General features: G+C 33.4%; 1 protein-coding gene across 1 annotated transcript; it reads left to right on the top strand.

Annotated features, from left to right (window-relative positions):
• The first annotated feature begins 159 nt into the window (after positions 1 to 159).
• On the top strand, positions 160 to 14,904 carry LOC132717262 (uncharacterized). The gene is made up of 7 exons (XM_060700696.1): positions 160 to 175; positions 5,384 to 5,572; positions 9,094 to 9,360; positions 10,394 to 10,456; positions 12,628 to 12,792; positions 13,211 to 14,021; positions 14,750 to 14,904. The coding sequence occupies exons 1-7, from the start codon at positions 160 to 162 to the stop codon at positions 14,847 to 14,849; spliced, it is 1,611 nt and encodes a 536-aa protein (XP_060556679.1). The 3' UTR covers positions 14,850 to 14,904.
• The last annotated feature ends 1,484 nt before the right edge of the window (positions 14,905 to 16,388 follow it).

Here is a 16,388-nt window from a genome sequence, read left to right as displayed (position 1 = left end):
CAATCAGTGTCAGTTTAAGAAAAGCCCGTTATCAACCATTTGTAGGCCAGATCTATCATCAACATGTATACAATAATATAATACTGGCTGGTCTGCTAAAGCAAAATTAAGAAACGATAGGTTGAGCTACATACCGCCCATTTCTTAAAACAGACTGACATGGCCTACAGTACCTGTAAGCATTCATAAAAACTAACATACTTTCATCGATGCTTGGAACTACCACATTCTAATATAAATATCAAAACAAGCTTACCTCGATCAAAGCTCTACGATTTTCCAGGATTTCCCATCAACTCGATATCGGGAACGAACGATGTCGAAAGACTGCCACTGATTCGGACAATATTTCATCCACACGATACGTTGTCACAGATAAATAAAAGTAGATATCGTAGAAAATAGCTCTATGCTCATGAATAAAAGGAAGAACTACACTTGGATTAATTAATGAGCTTCTAAACGAGGTTTACACACAATTCTACCAGAAAGTCTTACATCTCTCACGGCCCCGTCCGAAAACTACCTGCGCATGCGCAGAACGTAAAATCTTCCGTTTCTCACGGGTCTGACAAAATTCACACCACACCGGAAAACATTCAATATTAAACAGGTGAATAATTGATACATAAGCGCCACTTAGACGATCGACGCGGTTTAAACGAAAGATAGGATTCAACATCCCAAATTCATGGATTCGGTTCGGGTTATTATATTTCAAAACAATCGTTTAAATAGGTTCAAATATTTTTTACTTGTTAAAAATCTAATGATATAAACGCCACGATTATCTTATGAAAAACCACTTTATAAACGTGCAGTATCATATAGAGGATATTTGTTTAGTTCAGTGTAAGATCGGAATATATTTCACCGAGTGAGCACCAAAAGGTATATTTCTATAAACCACCGAAAAGCATGTAATAAAAGTTGGTATTCCAGTAATTGAGTATGCTTGTACGTACATGTATCTTAGTATTGTGTTAGATGACTTCTTAGATTATAATGTTACAGCTAAATAATATGTTGCACAAAGTGCTGGTCGTGCCCTGGGCCTCCTCATTGCTAAATTTAAAAATTCCGGTGATCTTCCTTACGAGGTATATACAAAACCATTGCATCTGTAAAAACTAAACTATCGATGACACTATTTTATACCGGAGCTATGTAACACCGCAAAACGCCCGTACCGCAAAACGTACGTATATGGACGTTTCGCGGCAAAAAGGCATAACGTCCATATTTTAAAGTTTATATAATTTTCGTTAATTTTGACCAGTTATTATCAGGTGTTATTTTGTGTTAATTTTAGCTCACCCGAGTATGCGCCTGTCTGTCTGGCCGTCTAAATTTAGCTTGTTACCACTCTAGCATCCACATACCCTAAGCAATATGTCCAAAGTTATCTGCCCTTGAATTACAATATCCGTTATATTTCACATTGTTACCACTCCAACGGTTTCATTTCTTCTTCAATCTTGACAATTTTCAACAGAATAACTATGACCATAAAATCTCAACAAAGTTAGATTATAGGCTAAATCTAACCAAAAAAAATAATATGACTAGGCGGCTAAAAGCGCACCCATCACCACCCCCGCCCCTTCCCCCCCCCCCCCCCCGCGACAAAAGCTCTCTTGCTCAATTATGACTAGGCGACTTAAAGGCCCCATCTCCATGACAATATAGCTCTCTCGCTCAAATATGACTACGCTGTCAAAAGCTCCAATCCATCCCCCGTAAAAATGAACGGTAGAACCAAACCTCCATAGTCAACAAGAACACAAAAAATCATTCCCACTTCTTGATGCAATTATATGAAAAGCTATTGTCAAACGCAAAGCTTAATTTTAATATTTTTTGTCATTAACTCAGTCCAATCCCCGGTTCGTCCGTCCGTATAGCCGTCCTTTCCTGTATGTCTATAAGATTACATTTATTTCAATATCATCGTTTTTATATCTCTGCTGCTGCTGCTTGGTTCCATTCCATAAAATATATATTCGAAAAACATCCTCGTCTTAAGCATATTTCTTTTTTTAAATAAAAAAAGTCAGAATTATATAGGATCACAAATATATTACACTTTAATGTTTATTTCGTCATATCTTTACCTGAAACAATATGAAAGTGACAGAACCAATAAAAGTAACGTTTATAATGAATATATTTTAATACAAAAAATATGGACGATATGCGACGCAAAGACACACTCTCGCCGCAAAACGTACCAAGTACGATATGCACCGCAAAACGTCCACATGGCGACGCAAAACGTCCACACTCGTACGTTTTGCGGTACGGACGTTTTGCGGTGTTACACAGCTACACGAAGAAATGCAAAACGGACATTTTCTTCTTCTCTCAAATGCCTTATCCGGAATACTCTACTTTTATCGTTCAAAAGATCGTCGCTCTACGATAAAATTAAGAGTATTCCGGGTAAAGTTTGTGTGCAGTGACGAAGAAAATACCGGTTTTATATTTTGTTCGTGTAGCTACGGTATAATATAGATTTGGACCGGATTTTCTTTGGTGAGTGTCACCGATCGTTTAGTTTTTACAGATGCAATGGCATTTCTTGCGCAACATTGCATCTTTTTAGCGATTCAGTCGTGGGAAGTGAATCAGATCTTGTCGGATTTCACGTTACCGGCTGTTTCGGTGTCCGTATGCAACAAAATACTTAACACTGCTTAAAATGGAAGATGTCATTTTATACATACATTTATACTCTATTGATCGAGAGAAAGTTTTTTAAAAAAATATATAGAGTTTTGGCTGAGTTATGTCATTGAATATAAACTTGGGTAGAATCAAAGTACTGGAAGGGCGATAGAGTTGCTAACCTTCTATAACTAATACTATAGAGGTATAATGAAAATTGTGTAACGTTGTGTCATATCATTGTTGTTATGAATACTTCATGTGGATATTGACTTAAAAACATATTTTTGGGGGGTTGAAACAGGGACTGGAGGGAGGGGGGTCAGGTAGGGGATAATATCAGATCAATGCGTCTTATCCCTGTGGTCACGTGTGCATTAAGTAGCAAGCACGTGGAAATAAGATATATATGATTGCTATTGTATTTTCTTAATGTGTTACATTCTTTAAATAATGATATTATTCTCATCGTTTTTTTATAATTATTATTATTTATTATTATTATTATTATTATTATTATTATTATTATTATTATTATTATTATTATTATTTTATTTTTTTACTATTTTTTAATTATTATTTTTATAATCGTTATTATTAATAGCAATAATAATAGTGAATGTGGTGCGAGAGAAAATACTTATTACTACTTTCTTAAATGCCCTAAGTATACTAACCTACGACCTGAATCGGTAAGTACATTATCACAACTTTGTAATCCTTCCATCAATGTCATTCTTACTGGTTCCACTACTTTACCTTATGATTCTAATGTATCAATCTTTAAATCAGTTCAAAAATATATCCGAGATACAAAACGATTTTAGCGTACTTAAGACCAGAGATGTCTAAACATATTTGATATTTAATAGATTATGCATCTTTGTTCCTCGTTATTGTTCCATCATTGTTCATCCATTTCTTCCTTCCTTTTTCTTATATTTTTTTTTCTTTAAATATTCAGTGTATATCTATTGTGCGTATCTGCTAATATACAGCTGCTTCTTTTTATTAAATTCTAAAACGAAAACAAAATACACACAAATGTATTAAAATAAGTGGTTGTTTTTTTGTACTTTTTTGGGAATTGCTTTATTCATTAATTTTTTATTTTTTTTCTCCTTTTTACTATTTGCTCTTACATATGTTACATTGTTAAATACGAATGTCTTTGAATACTTCAACTAACCGTTGTGTATGGTAATGCCATGAACTCTGTTATTGTAAAATATTATAACTGGGAGAGGACACTCATAAGCTTTATAGCTTTCCGCCCAATTCCAAAATGTACCTATTGTAAATATTGTTCACTTGTTAAATGTTTTGTTGAATAAATATGTTTAAACCAATAGCAATAATAATAATAATATTTTTTTTATCATTATCATTATTATAATAAGCATTAGAATTAGTATTTGTTTCATTATTAGTAGTATTAGTATTAGTATTAGTGTTATTATTATTAAATACCTGAACACGCAATTATTAAATTATATTCAACAAGGGAAGTAATCGTAAATTTTCATTTGCTTCCGTTCAGACAGCGACGTCATTTGGCGCCAAATAATGACGTCATGTAAAATTAGGACCGGAAATAATGGAAAATATTAGAAACAGAAGAATATAGGAAACAATTTAAGAAAATGGTGAAAGGGACATGAGAATTAGTTTAAACGTACAAGTGTTTTTGCTTTTGTGTATCTGCTGTTTTCATTCAGATGACGGTTTCTCAACAGGGGCAGTAAAGTATACTCTAGATTTAAATTTTTATTTTACACATTTAGATCTAGATCTACTTTACTTTAAAAATTCAACTGTTCTTGAATTAATATACTGTATTAAAAAATTAAAATGCAAGTAAAACATTTACACAGTATTGACAAAAATATGTTTCGTCTTGTTTGGTGAACTTCAAAACTATAGGATGTGAATAAATGAGTAGAAAATCCGACCAGAATAATTATTGTCATCTTTCAAATAAAAAAATATATATACAAATGTACATGACCAGATTATATCTATTATAACTTCATCAAATCAGAAGCCAGGAAGCCGCGTGTGTCATAAAAAATTGTTTTTAAAAATGGGCATATATTTTTCCAAAATAACATGCAAACTCACTTACCTGAAGAAAATTAGTGCGAGAGTTGTAAATATTCATAACTCGGTAGCCATTTTGTCCAGTTGGCAACCAATTTTCTCGCTTGAACCAAAAGTGAAACCACTTCACGCCCTGTCCCTTGATCTAAAACTATCTTATTAAAACATAACCAAATAATTACTGATGATGAAATGAAAAGCTGAAGCTACTGACTGCAACAGATACACCTGAGAAAGTAGTCCCAAAAATAAATGAGTTTTGACTCCGCCCACTTTCATATTCATTTTTTCATACAAAATTATATTTATCTATATTTGGTAGATATGGCATCATTTTTCATGATAGATTTTAAATAATCCCATACTGTATATGGAGAAATGCAAAACAAATCGAAACACGCCACGAAGATATGAAAGAACGTTATTTATTATTATTATTATTATTATTATTACTATTATTATTATTATTATTATTATCATTATTATTATTATTATTATTATTATCATTATTAATAGTATTATTATTATTTTTATTATTAATAATTATATTATTATTATTATTATTATTTATTTATTTATTTATTTTCCTTTTTTAACACTTTTTTATTATTTTCAGTGGAATGCATCGATCACTTCAAAAAGTCCAAGGAGCGAATAAATGGAGAAAAATATAATTATTGCTGGAAATTTGTTCCATTCACTCGCAGTGCGAAATCAGCCAACATTCAATGTCATGGGTATAGGGGACGTCTAGTCGCAATAACAAGCGCATCAAAAGCCAAAAAACTCTCTGCATTTGTTAAAGGTATATATTAATTGGCTTTTAATATATGTCAGTATTTCTATTATTATATGCACGTATATGTACTTATAAATGAAATACTGAGAAATATTGATGAAATAAAATGCGTTTTTTCACAGTAAAAATTTATTTTTCACTGCAGTGAAACATATTTTCCGTGTTTTCACTAGTGTTTTACCGGACTACTTATAATTTCTGCCACAACACTTTGCTACAAATTGAAAGGAAAGTCTTTCAAATCGTAATGTCTAAAAAGAGAAAAATGTATATAATAAACGGAAAAATCATGGGTTTTTTTATAAATACTATGAGGATATTTTTTCGTTTGAGGGAAATATGAAATATATTTTCACGAAACATGATAGATCTAAAATGCCACATATTTTCACGAGCCGGGACGGCGAGTGAAAATATGTGGCATTATCATGTTGAGTGAAAATATATACCATATTTCACGAAAACCGAAAAAATAACCTTTTTATTTAATTTCAATATCAAAGAAAAATTGTTACGAACCCACTTGCTTGCTACGCAACTGCAATTGTACAACGCGCAGTAATATAATTGGCGACGCCGGTGAGCGGCGTCGTCTTTTATGGAATGCTTTTTATTTTGGCCTATGGAAGGAGCTGTTATTATTAGCAGTTAATGTCATCTTGTGTTAATTAGTTTTATTTTGATTCGTAAAAATCAAGTAAACAAATATGTTGTTATATTTGTATTTAATAACTTTATGTTAAAAGCATGACTGTGCATTGTTATTGTCTTGTTTTGCGCGCGATATTTAGCGCTACATTGTGACGTCACGTAATCAACTCTTTAAACGTCTGACAGCGTAAATGACTGAATTAAAGATATTGGTGTTCGGATTAATTTCTTAGATAGACCATTTTCTATCATTCTAGATAGTTTTCAAAGCAAAATTCAACAAAAAGTTGTTTTGTATTTATCAGATTTTTCAAACAAAATGGCGAAAGAAGTCCCTTAAAATAAATATGAGTTTGACTCCGCCCACTTTCATATTTATGTTTCATATTTATTGAAAAAAGTATGAAATATATTTGACTTATATAGCACCATATTTCATGGGTAAAATTAAATAAATGATTTATTTTCATCTTGTGGCATGGAAATTATCATATTTCATACGTGGCTACCGCCACTCATGAAATATTTATTTTCATACCACTCGATGAAGATAAATCATGTATTTATAGAAAAAAAACTTGAAAATCCTCTATTTAATCCTGTCATTAAGGTTATTTGAATGTGTAAAATACTAAGAGGTCCAAAAAACTGCTGACATAGTCCAATGTTGATGGTTCAGCTATTATTATGCGCCAAGTATGCTAGTGACGTCCAACAACATCTCTTGTTTGTGATTTTTTTATCATTATGAATGCACACAAGTGACTTTGCATAGAACTTAAGTCAATAGGTCACTCATTGGTTCCACGAAAATGGAAAATGTCATAAAAATTATATTAAGGCTTTCAATCAAATGCAAAACACATTGAAACACGTGATCGTACACCCATATGACAACGTGTTCAAGTGTTGCCTTATCATGCTTGTAAACTTGTGCTCGTGAGTTTGAAACTAATGGGGGTTGTAACTTTATCATTTGCAGTTTTGTGATACAAATTTTCAATATTCCAGGGTAACCTCCCCTGGACGCTGTATCAATTCGGAATGACCTTTGTTTTATAAAAAAGAAAGAATCTCATATTTTAAAAAAGTCTCTTTCTATCGGAAGAGAGGCGCAAATTGGATATGAACAACAATTACCGACAACTCCGTTATTACGCGCCGATTTGATTGTATTCATTTTCTTAAAAAATCGGTGAGAACAGATGACCTTTATAATTTGAAACTTAAATCGGTATTTGAAATAAATTATTATTCCTCTCTTAAATGAACATTGAATGTTTAAAATTATATTATACATTCAGAATCAATTATAACCCGACACTTACATTTTTCGGTATAAATTCGTTATTTGTAGATTTATATTATTCAAATTTTCAACATTTCATACTTACTATACCAATAATTTGATACAGGTACATGTAGATGCTTCAATGATTATTGTAGATGTTTCCCCTACTTTCAATTTAAGCCGGGACGAGAGAAATTGAGGTCTGATTAACGGATTGAATTTTCCATATACTTAAGACATGGCATCTAAAACTTCATAGCAGCAGTTTATACAAAAATTGGGCTTATATGTACAGCTGACGTTAAACAATAGTTAACAAATGAAACAATTATAATATATACAGACAGATGTATCCGGCCAAGGTCGAGCTGTTTATGTTTACTGACTTCATATAACTTGCCCTGAACTGATGTGAATTCGAAAACCACCAGGGACTTTCCGGAGAACCTATCAAGCTAGCTTCATAATGTCGATGGTTCTCTGCAGGTGCAATATTTTGCCTGAAATAATGAAGAAGGCGCACATGAGGTCCTTGCCTCCAGTAAAGCTAGAATGTAGAGTTCAAGTTTGAAATAAAACCACAAAAAAACAGTCATTACCTAGAGCATGTAGTACTACAGTTTACATAGAGTTAGCTAGCCAAAATGAATTTTGTACTAGAGTTCATAGTCTTCTATATTTTTGCCCAAAAAAATGTAGGGCTGATACAAGAAAATATAAGATATTTTTCAGATATTATTTTAAAATAAGTAATATGTTCATGTTTATCTGAAAAAGTAGTTTCCGCAAAGTAAACGTTCAAAACAAATGCTATATTGGAAATGAAACAACGTATTCTAATATTCAAAAGCAACAAACAGTGAGTGATCGGATTTTTATCAAGTGCAAGTGATTATTCGGTTAAATAGACGTATATTACCAACAAAATCATTGTTGAAAAGACAAAAAATACAACTGCATCGTATCATATTTTATTTCTACTGCGTCGTATTATTTCGTACAAATCAATGTTGTTATTGTTTTGTGGTTTATTTTTTTATTTTGTTTTAGAAAATAAACATCTCTTTTTAATGAAATTTTAATAATGAAGCAGAATTTTATTTTGAAGTTTTATATGGTAAACTCTGAAACGAGTATATAATTGATTTGAAGGAAAAAACGATAGATAAAGCAATATAACATGCGTCGTATCCACAAAACTTCATAAAAATCTATGTCTAGCTTCAAGTTCGCTATAACTTTTGTTTTACAAAATGTATGTACAAGCAACATCACAGACACGAGTATCGGATCTGGAAAGAAAAAATATGACCAGAATTGATAAAAAATAAACCTGTGTTCATCTTAAAAGTGAAAAAAAAATGTAAATTATGACTCGTGCCTGTGAGCAACATATACCGAAAGAAGCAGAAAATGTTGCATATATCTGGTTTTCAGTCATTTCCAACAAAAAGAGTTATAAATAAAAACATACCCTTTTCCTTCCAAGATGGCGGCGTTGTTTTACATTTTGTAGGATACGACGCAGTTCTGATTCCCAGCCCTGAAAACAGTGACTATAACAATATTAATACATACATTTCAGAAATTGTACAGCATGGAACTGGCAGGGGCCGGAAAGTAAAGAAAAAGTTCAAAGAGGTCTGGATCTCGGATATCAAAGATGGTAAATGGAGGGCCAAGGGCTTTAAGGTTGATAAAAAGGCTACGAATGAAGCAGCCATTAAACCGGGAGCACATTGCGTAGTTTTCAATTACGTCACGGCCAAGTGGCGGTATGAAAAGTGTTCTAAGTCATACTACATGATTTGTGAAAGCACCAAAGTAATGTTACCGGATGACGTGGACGCAGGTTAGAACTGTGTTATTAAGAGGTTAATACACGGCAGGAGAGGGCCGGAAGGTGATAATCGGCCCGCAAAATGAATAATGGACCCGAGGGCTTTAGCCCGAGGGCCATTATTCATTCAGGGCCGATTATCACCTTCCGGCCCGACGCTGACGTGTATTAATGTCTTTAATACACTTGGTAGATCTAATAGTACCTACTGTAGCATTTAAAAAAACAACAACAAAAAATAACAAAAACACAATCAAAACAAAAAAACTTTGAAGTTCTTTCGTTGAAATTCTTGTCTACTCTTCTACTGTTCTGGACAGAGATGTTTTCTGTTTGTTATTCAAAAAGCAAGTTTTATTTTCATTTTTTTGGGAATGAATTTGTCGTATTATTTCTTCAAATTTCAATAGTAACAAAAATGTGTTTGTACTAAATACGCTTAAGGTCTCATAATAAAAATAAAGCGATTCGTACTGACAACCTACTTTCACTTTTACAGTTAACTGTTTGATGACGTTAAATGTGACGTCATTGTTTCAGTGTGTGCACGTGCACATGTTCTGCGGGCTGATAACTAGTTCTCGGCCCCGGGCCGCAAACTCATAATAGGTCACGTGACACTCATAATCAGTTGAGATCATAGGCAATTTTGTTACTATATATAGTAACAAGTGTATTAATTGTATTTCCTTTGATTCAAAGTCTATTTAGTCGCAGAAATTAACCCTGTATGGAACTGAATTTCTACAATTTGGTTTAACTATGTTTATATAGAACCACTGACTAGATGAAAGTCTTCATATATTGTGCTTTTAATGAGCTTACAATCAATACTTAGATACAGCAAAAACCTAGAATATGCCTTGAAAATATTATCACGACGCTTCAAACGTTTACAACCCGCAACTTAAGAGTAAAATTTAAAAAAAAAATTAGGAATATTCTATAAGCAACTTTAAGATAGGGAAATTTTGTGTTTAAATAAATATTTTGTTTCATAAGATCGTATAAGATGACTTTACGAACGGTTTTATCTCCTTTATAGAGGACAAGCCATTTCCACCGTCCAGTCTTAAACCAACACCACCTCCGCCTGTTGGAGCCAAACGTAAGTTTTGATTGGGCATTTTATTCTACAACTCACCACATTAAATATGTTTACTCATGGAGATACATATAAGTTTATATATCTGTGGTTAACTATTAGTCTTTACGTTTATTTTCCGATGCATTTAATTAATGCACTATATACTATCGTTTACACAGAACCATTGTGTTGAATTATGTACAAATACATTAAAATGTCAGCATATTATATTAGTGTAAAACAATTGGTCACATAAAAGTATTAGAAGGCTTGCGCTTGTAGTATTGTTGCACAAAGGTTGAAAGTAGTTCAAAAAAAAAAATGTTACTCTTTTTTTTTCCTTAAAATAAAGTCGTGAACATATTTTTTCTGTTATAACTCTTTTTTAAAATAATAACCAGTACCCGTTATTGTAACGGAAAAGGTGGCCTTGTGATAAATGAGTTAGTGCCCCAATCCTGGGATCGTTGGTTTCAATCTTTATTGGATTACAACCATATCTCCTAAGTCGACATCAGCACTGGTTAGTTCCAGGAAGAAAACTGGGAGTGATTCAAATGAGGTTTTACTTTAGCTAAAGCTTTTATGCTGATAAGGTTTATCAATCATTATAATAATCTGTTCAATCCCGGCACATCGTGTCAGGAGTGTTTAGGTTCACCACGTTATAACTAAATTTAAAATTTAATGTCAGACATCGTTCGCCGTTCTTCAAACCTATTCTTTTATGGAGACCTCCGCAGTTTTTCTTTCGGAAATGAACACTTATATTCCTGTACAGCTTCCTATGATCCCCATTTTGAGAAAATGACCGTTAATCATTGACTGAATTTGTCTTTTAAAGGAACTCAGCTGAGTTCAAAAAGCCTTTGAAAAAATTGAGCCGCGTCACGACAAAACCAACATAATGGGTTTGCGACCAGCATGGATCCAGACCAGCCTGCGCATCCGCGCAGTCTGATCAGGATCCATGCTGTTCGCTTACAAACCCTATTACAAGTAGAGAAACTGATAGCGAATAGCATGGATCCTGATCAGACTGCGCGGATGCGCAGGCTGGTCTGGATCCATGCTGGTCGCAAACCCATTATGTTGGTTTTGTCATGGCACGGCTCAAATATTTTCTAAAATAAATCGAAAATCAAGTCTTTGTATTAGTCTCAGTCCAATATGTGAGCCAATCGTTGCAATTATCGGTTAAGACCTACATAAACTGGAACATAAATCTTGTTCTTGTCATGTCAAAAAAAACTCAGTGAAGTCTCTTTAAACAAGCTCTAAATTGAAAGACATGGCTTGTGATTCATTGAAAGTCCTAAGTCTAAAATATATCACAAACTGAGAAAATTTTCGCTTCAAAGTGAATGTCCTAACTTATGACGCTAATGTTAAGACTCCTTTATTTCTGAAACAAAGGTGGCTGATTTGGAACACTTTTGAGCGTCGTGTTGTCGCGAGCCAAACGGCGCACTGTCGTCTTGTCGTCATGCCGCTAATGATTCGCACCAAACGGTGCGTTGTCGTGCGGCGTGTTGTTGCGATATCACATTGGCGATCGGCTAAAATCAAAGGATTGGCTATTTGTATATAAATTATTTATTTCTTTCTTTATTTATTTATTTATTTATTTATTAAAGTCTTATTTATACATGGTACAATATAATATAACATAAAAACATATTATAAGAACATGTATATAGCCATTCTATACAGAGTTACAGGAGACTACAAATGTATAAAGCACATAAATATATATAGCATTTTATAATAATGACAATTTACATGATAAAACTAAGAAACATATGCTCTAATCGCATGTAAAACAAAGGTAAGAATAAAACAGTACGACTTTGTAGTTAAAAGAGGAGCACTTATGTCCAAGCGACATGGCGACATCGCCATTTTGCGTGCTTCACTAACGACAGGATGACATACAACAGTGACAAGACGAAAAGGCGATAACGATATAGCTATCGACAACGCAACGCGCAAAGTGTACCAAATCAGCCACCATAGAATACATCGATGCAGATGAACATTAACACATTTCGGATTGAAGCGCGTGCGATTGTATTTTGTAACTTTTACCTGAAAAATGAATTAAATAAAAGTCTAAAGTCTACTTTTACTACAGACGAAATTTTTTATTGAAAACTTCCGATGCGACGTCATCAAATTTGTTCTTGTTTCAGTGTCCTGTCCTCCAAGGTATTTCGGATATGGCAAACATTGTTACTTCATTGGTCAAGTCACGGAAACACAAGCGCAAGCAGAAACAACGTGTCACAAGACGGGCGGTAATTTGGTCTGGATATCGGATAATGCAAAGTACAACCAGGTCAAGGGAGTTGTTAGATGTAGGTACAACATACATGTATTGTGAATTTCTTATATCAAGGAATGATAACTTTTCAAGTCGTCGCAGTTTGTCAAAACTCTGATAATAGTAAATCAGCAAGGTGTTTTTATTGGTTTAATTTTGGATGGAACATGTAAAAACCTGGAGAGAAAAAAAAATATGTAGCCTTCATTTATTTTTGTACATGTACACATCAATATCAATACTCCCTTGTGTTAGATCTACATGTATATACTACAAAAAAACCCTAATTTTCGGAGGCTGATAATCAAACATCAAAATAGTTTTTGCAGGTCCGGAACTAATATTGTGACCTGAAATTATTCGTTGATGCTCAAAACTGTTAAATTAAAATGAAACATTCCTTCTATACCAGCACACTGTTGTATAATTTACACCTCTTTTCTTCTTTTAAGCACATCGAGGTAAATTCAAGAAAATACTTCACGGCGCTTGGCTTATGCGATTAGAAGGAAATGGCTTTATTATCAAATGGAAGGAATTCGGGACGAATGCGAGATTTCTTTTCAACAAAGAAACTATGCAGTTTCGGAGTAACTTTGAAAAGGGTAAAATGCCAAATTTGTATATCTATGAAGATGGATCAATATATAAATGTTTTAAAAAATGCATGGACGTGGGAGCTTTTTGCGAGTCACCACGTAGAGTTTTAACAGAGAAAGAGCAACAATTAGCTGCAAAGATAGCAACGGAGAAGAAAAAAACAGCTACAGTAAAGAAAACAAATGCAGCGAAGAAAGCAGCGAAACGAAAACAAGCCAAAGCGAAGATAGCAGCGAAACGAAAACAAGCCAAGAAAATTGTGAAAGCGAAGATAGCAGCGAAACGAAAACAAGCCAAGAAAATTGTGAAAGCGAAGAAAACAGTCAAGACAAAAAAGGCAAAGAAAATTGTGAAAACGCATCAAAGCAAGTCACAGAAACACTTAAATAGAAATTCAAAGTCAAAATCCTCTAAACCATTAAAGAAACAGAATAGTTACACTCACAAAGAAAAACCAAAGACACAATATCTTAACAAACCTAAAACTAAAATTGAAGAGGAAACAAGTGTGTTGGAACCGGAGCAGACGAGCCAAACTCCCGCAAAAGCTGATAACGTGACACAGCAGATGAAACCACAGACGACCGATATGAGTAAAGTTAATAAATCTCGTCCGATGAAAAAAGACCCAGATGAAAGCAATGTAGCCGTTAAATCTAATGAGTAAGTTTTACAAGTTTACATTAGTTCTGTAATTGTGCGCTTTGCCTTTTAATCAATTAAAGCGAAAAGGTTGCGCAATTAAATTAGTTTCGAACAAAAGACTATAAATGTCGTTATCTTCATAATAATTATGCACGTGTCCTCCTACTGACTATGTTATATAAAATTTAGAATTTCTTCAAGCTAGTTTCTAGGGCATTGTCAATATTTTGTCCTTAAATTTATGCATGCAAAGGGTGTGTGTGATGTGGCATATCTCAACAGTTCGGACCGACTATATCGGCGAGGAATCAAGACACTTCATTTTGCCTAAAAGACCCCGGATGTGACCTCAGGTCATGATGTGTCCGCATAATAAAAGTCTCGTCGCTATAACTATTACTTATATTTACCATCACTATAATTGAGCCGCGTCATGACAAAACCAACATAGTGGGTTTGCGACCAGCATGGATCCAGACCAGCCTGCGCATCCGCGCAGTCTGATCAGGATCCATGCTGTTCGCTATCAGTTTCTCTACTTGTTATAGGGTTTGTAAGCGAACAGCATGGATCCTGATCAGACTGCGCGGATGCGCAGGCTGGTCTGGATCCATGCTGGTCGCAAACCCATTATGTTGGTTTTGTCATGGCACGGCTCATATATAGTTTATTTATAAATATAATTATAATAATAAATCAATTTATCTATTTCATTTATGTTTTTTTTTTTTTGTTTCATATTTCAGGTTTCTCTCGTCAAGTGGCTCCTCACATCACGTGACTATTTATCAGTATCACATTTTTCTACTAACGTGCATGTTCTTATATGACATAACGGGTCAGTGATCGTCTTTTGATTAATAGAACTTGTAGCCAGAAATAAAATTCTTCATATAAAAGAGCAATGACTTGTTTCTGTTTACTAAGATAATTGTCCTTTAAACTATTGCATATTGCCTGCAATTAGCGTTATGCTTTGTACCAGTACATACTTTGCTATATTTACTGCCTGTTTCACGTGCATTAATACTTTTTTTGTCACACATACATTGTAAAGGTCATATAGCAACTTTCAAGCTTTACTGGTGGAAGAAAACCTTAGGAACCCCAACATGTACTATTTAAAGCACGAACGGACACGTGAGTAGAACTACCGACGGTCTGTAAGATAACTAAAGAGCTTCCTCACATTAGAAATCCAAGTCCCTGATGGTGCTCGTACCCACAGCGGTGGGTCAATGACCTTAACCACATGCACATTTAAGGACAGCAGAACTGCACGAGAAAGACAATCCATATTACAGTCGAGTATGATCCTAGATGACGTTGCTAACGTGCAAACGTCTCACAGTGATTACCTCCCTTGGCAGAATTGTAATCACTGCTTCACAGACGTCACCAATCTCCTACGCAGTGATCTCCCCTTATCAGTACAGAGATCTCTGCCATCACAAACATTGATATATCAATATTTTGATATTTATATTTTTTAGCTTTTTAATTTATTTTTCATTATTTTGTATACTTTTGATAATTTTTTGATAAAATATAACGAACGTAGGTACAAAAAGTTTTAAAAAAAAGAAAGAGAAAAATGACGTTATATTTTCTATGTAACGGTTGATATTTACATTTGAATTTCGACGTTACGTCATGTGACTTTCATCACACGTCATTTTTCTATTTTTTTTTTTTTACTTTTCGTACCTACGTTCGATATAGTTTATCAAAAAATTATCAAAAGTATACAAAATAACAAAAAATAAATTCAAAAGCTAAAAAATATAAAATATCAAAATATTGTCTCGGTAGAAAATATTCTCATAATTTTTAAAATTATTTCTAAATTTTCATATTATTTATTTATTTATTTATTTATTTATTTATTTATTTATTCATAAACAGTGTTTATCAGTGAGAAAAAACTTAACTGATAGATAAAAGCAGTAGATAAAACATTTTTTAAAAAACAAAGTATAGTATATCAGAAATTCTGATATATCGGACCGTGTTGGCAGAGATCCACGCCAAAGAATTAAGGGGAGATCACTGCGTGCAGATTGGCTAACGTGCTGACGGGTACAGAATCTGTCCATTTGACCATTGAAGACCAAGATCTGCCGGTTGTCTGATTATAGACTACACTGTTCGTTGATTAGTCAATACATGTTTTGAAATTTTTACTAAAGTGATAAATGGTCTTGTTCAGAATGAATAATGGATAAAGTCCATTCAAAGTCCATTCAAGATAGTTAGCTTAGTATTGAATAAATTACCAAATTCATTAAATTTATCTTGTGCAAAGATTCATTCAATGTTAAACTGTTTCGTATCAAATGTAAAACAGGCCTTTACAATAATGATATATTTAAACTGCATAGAAAG

This window comes from Ruditapes philippinarum, unplaced genomic scaffold (genome assembly GCF_026571515.1).
Source record: "Ruditapes philippinarum isolate M1 unplaced genomic scaffold, ASM2657151v2 ctg949_1_1_1_1, whole genome shotgun sequence".
NCBI lineage: Eukaryota > Metazoa > Mollusca > Bivalvia > Venerida > Veneridae > Ruditapes > Ruditapes philippinarum.
The sequence above is the reverse complement of the archived record's forward strand: the minus strand, read 5'-3'. Positions and strand labels throughout refer to the sequence as shown.

What these genes read in the sequence shown, in the direction of transcription:
- LOC132717262 (XM_060700696.1), top strand. An exon ending in ACTCTCTGCATTTGTTAAAG is followed by an intron (nt 5,573 to 9,093) that starts GTATATATTAAT and finishes CATACATTTCAG; the next exon opens with AAATTGTACAGCATGGAACT. An exon ending in GTAGCCGTTAAATCTAATGA is followed by an intron (nt 14,022 to 14,749) that starts GTAAGTTTTACA and finishes TTCATATTTCAG; the next exon opens with GTTTCTCTCGTCAAGTGGCT.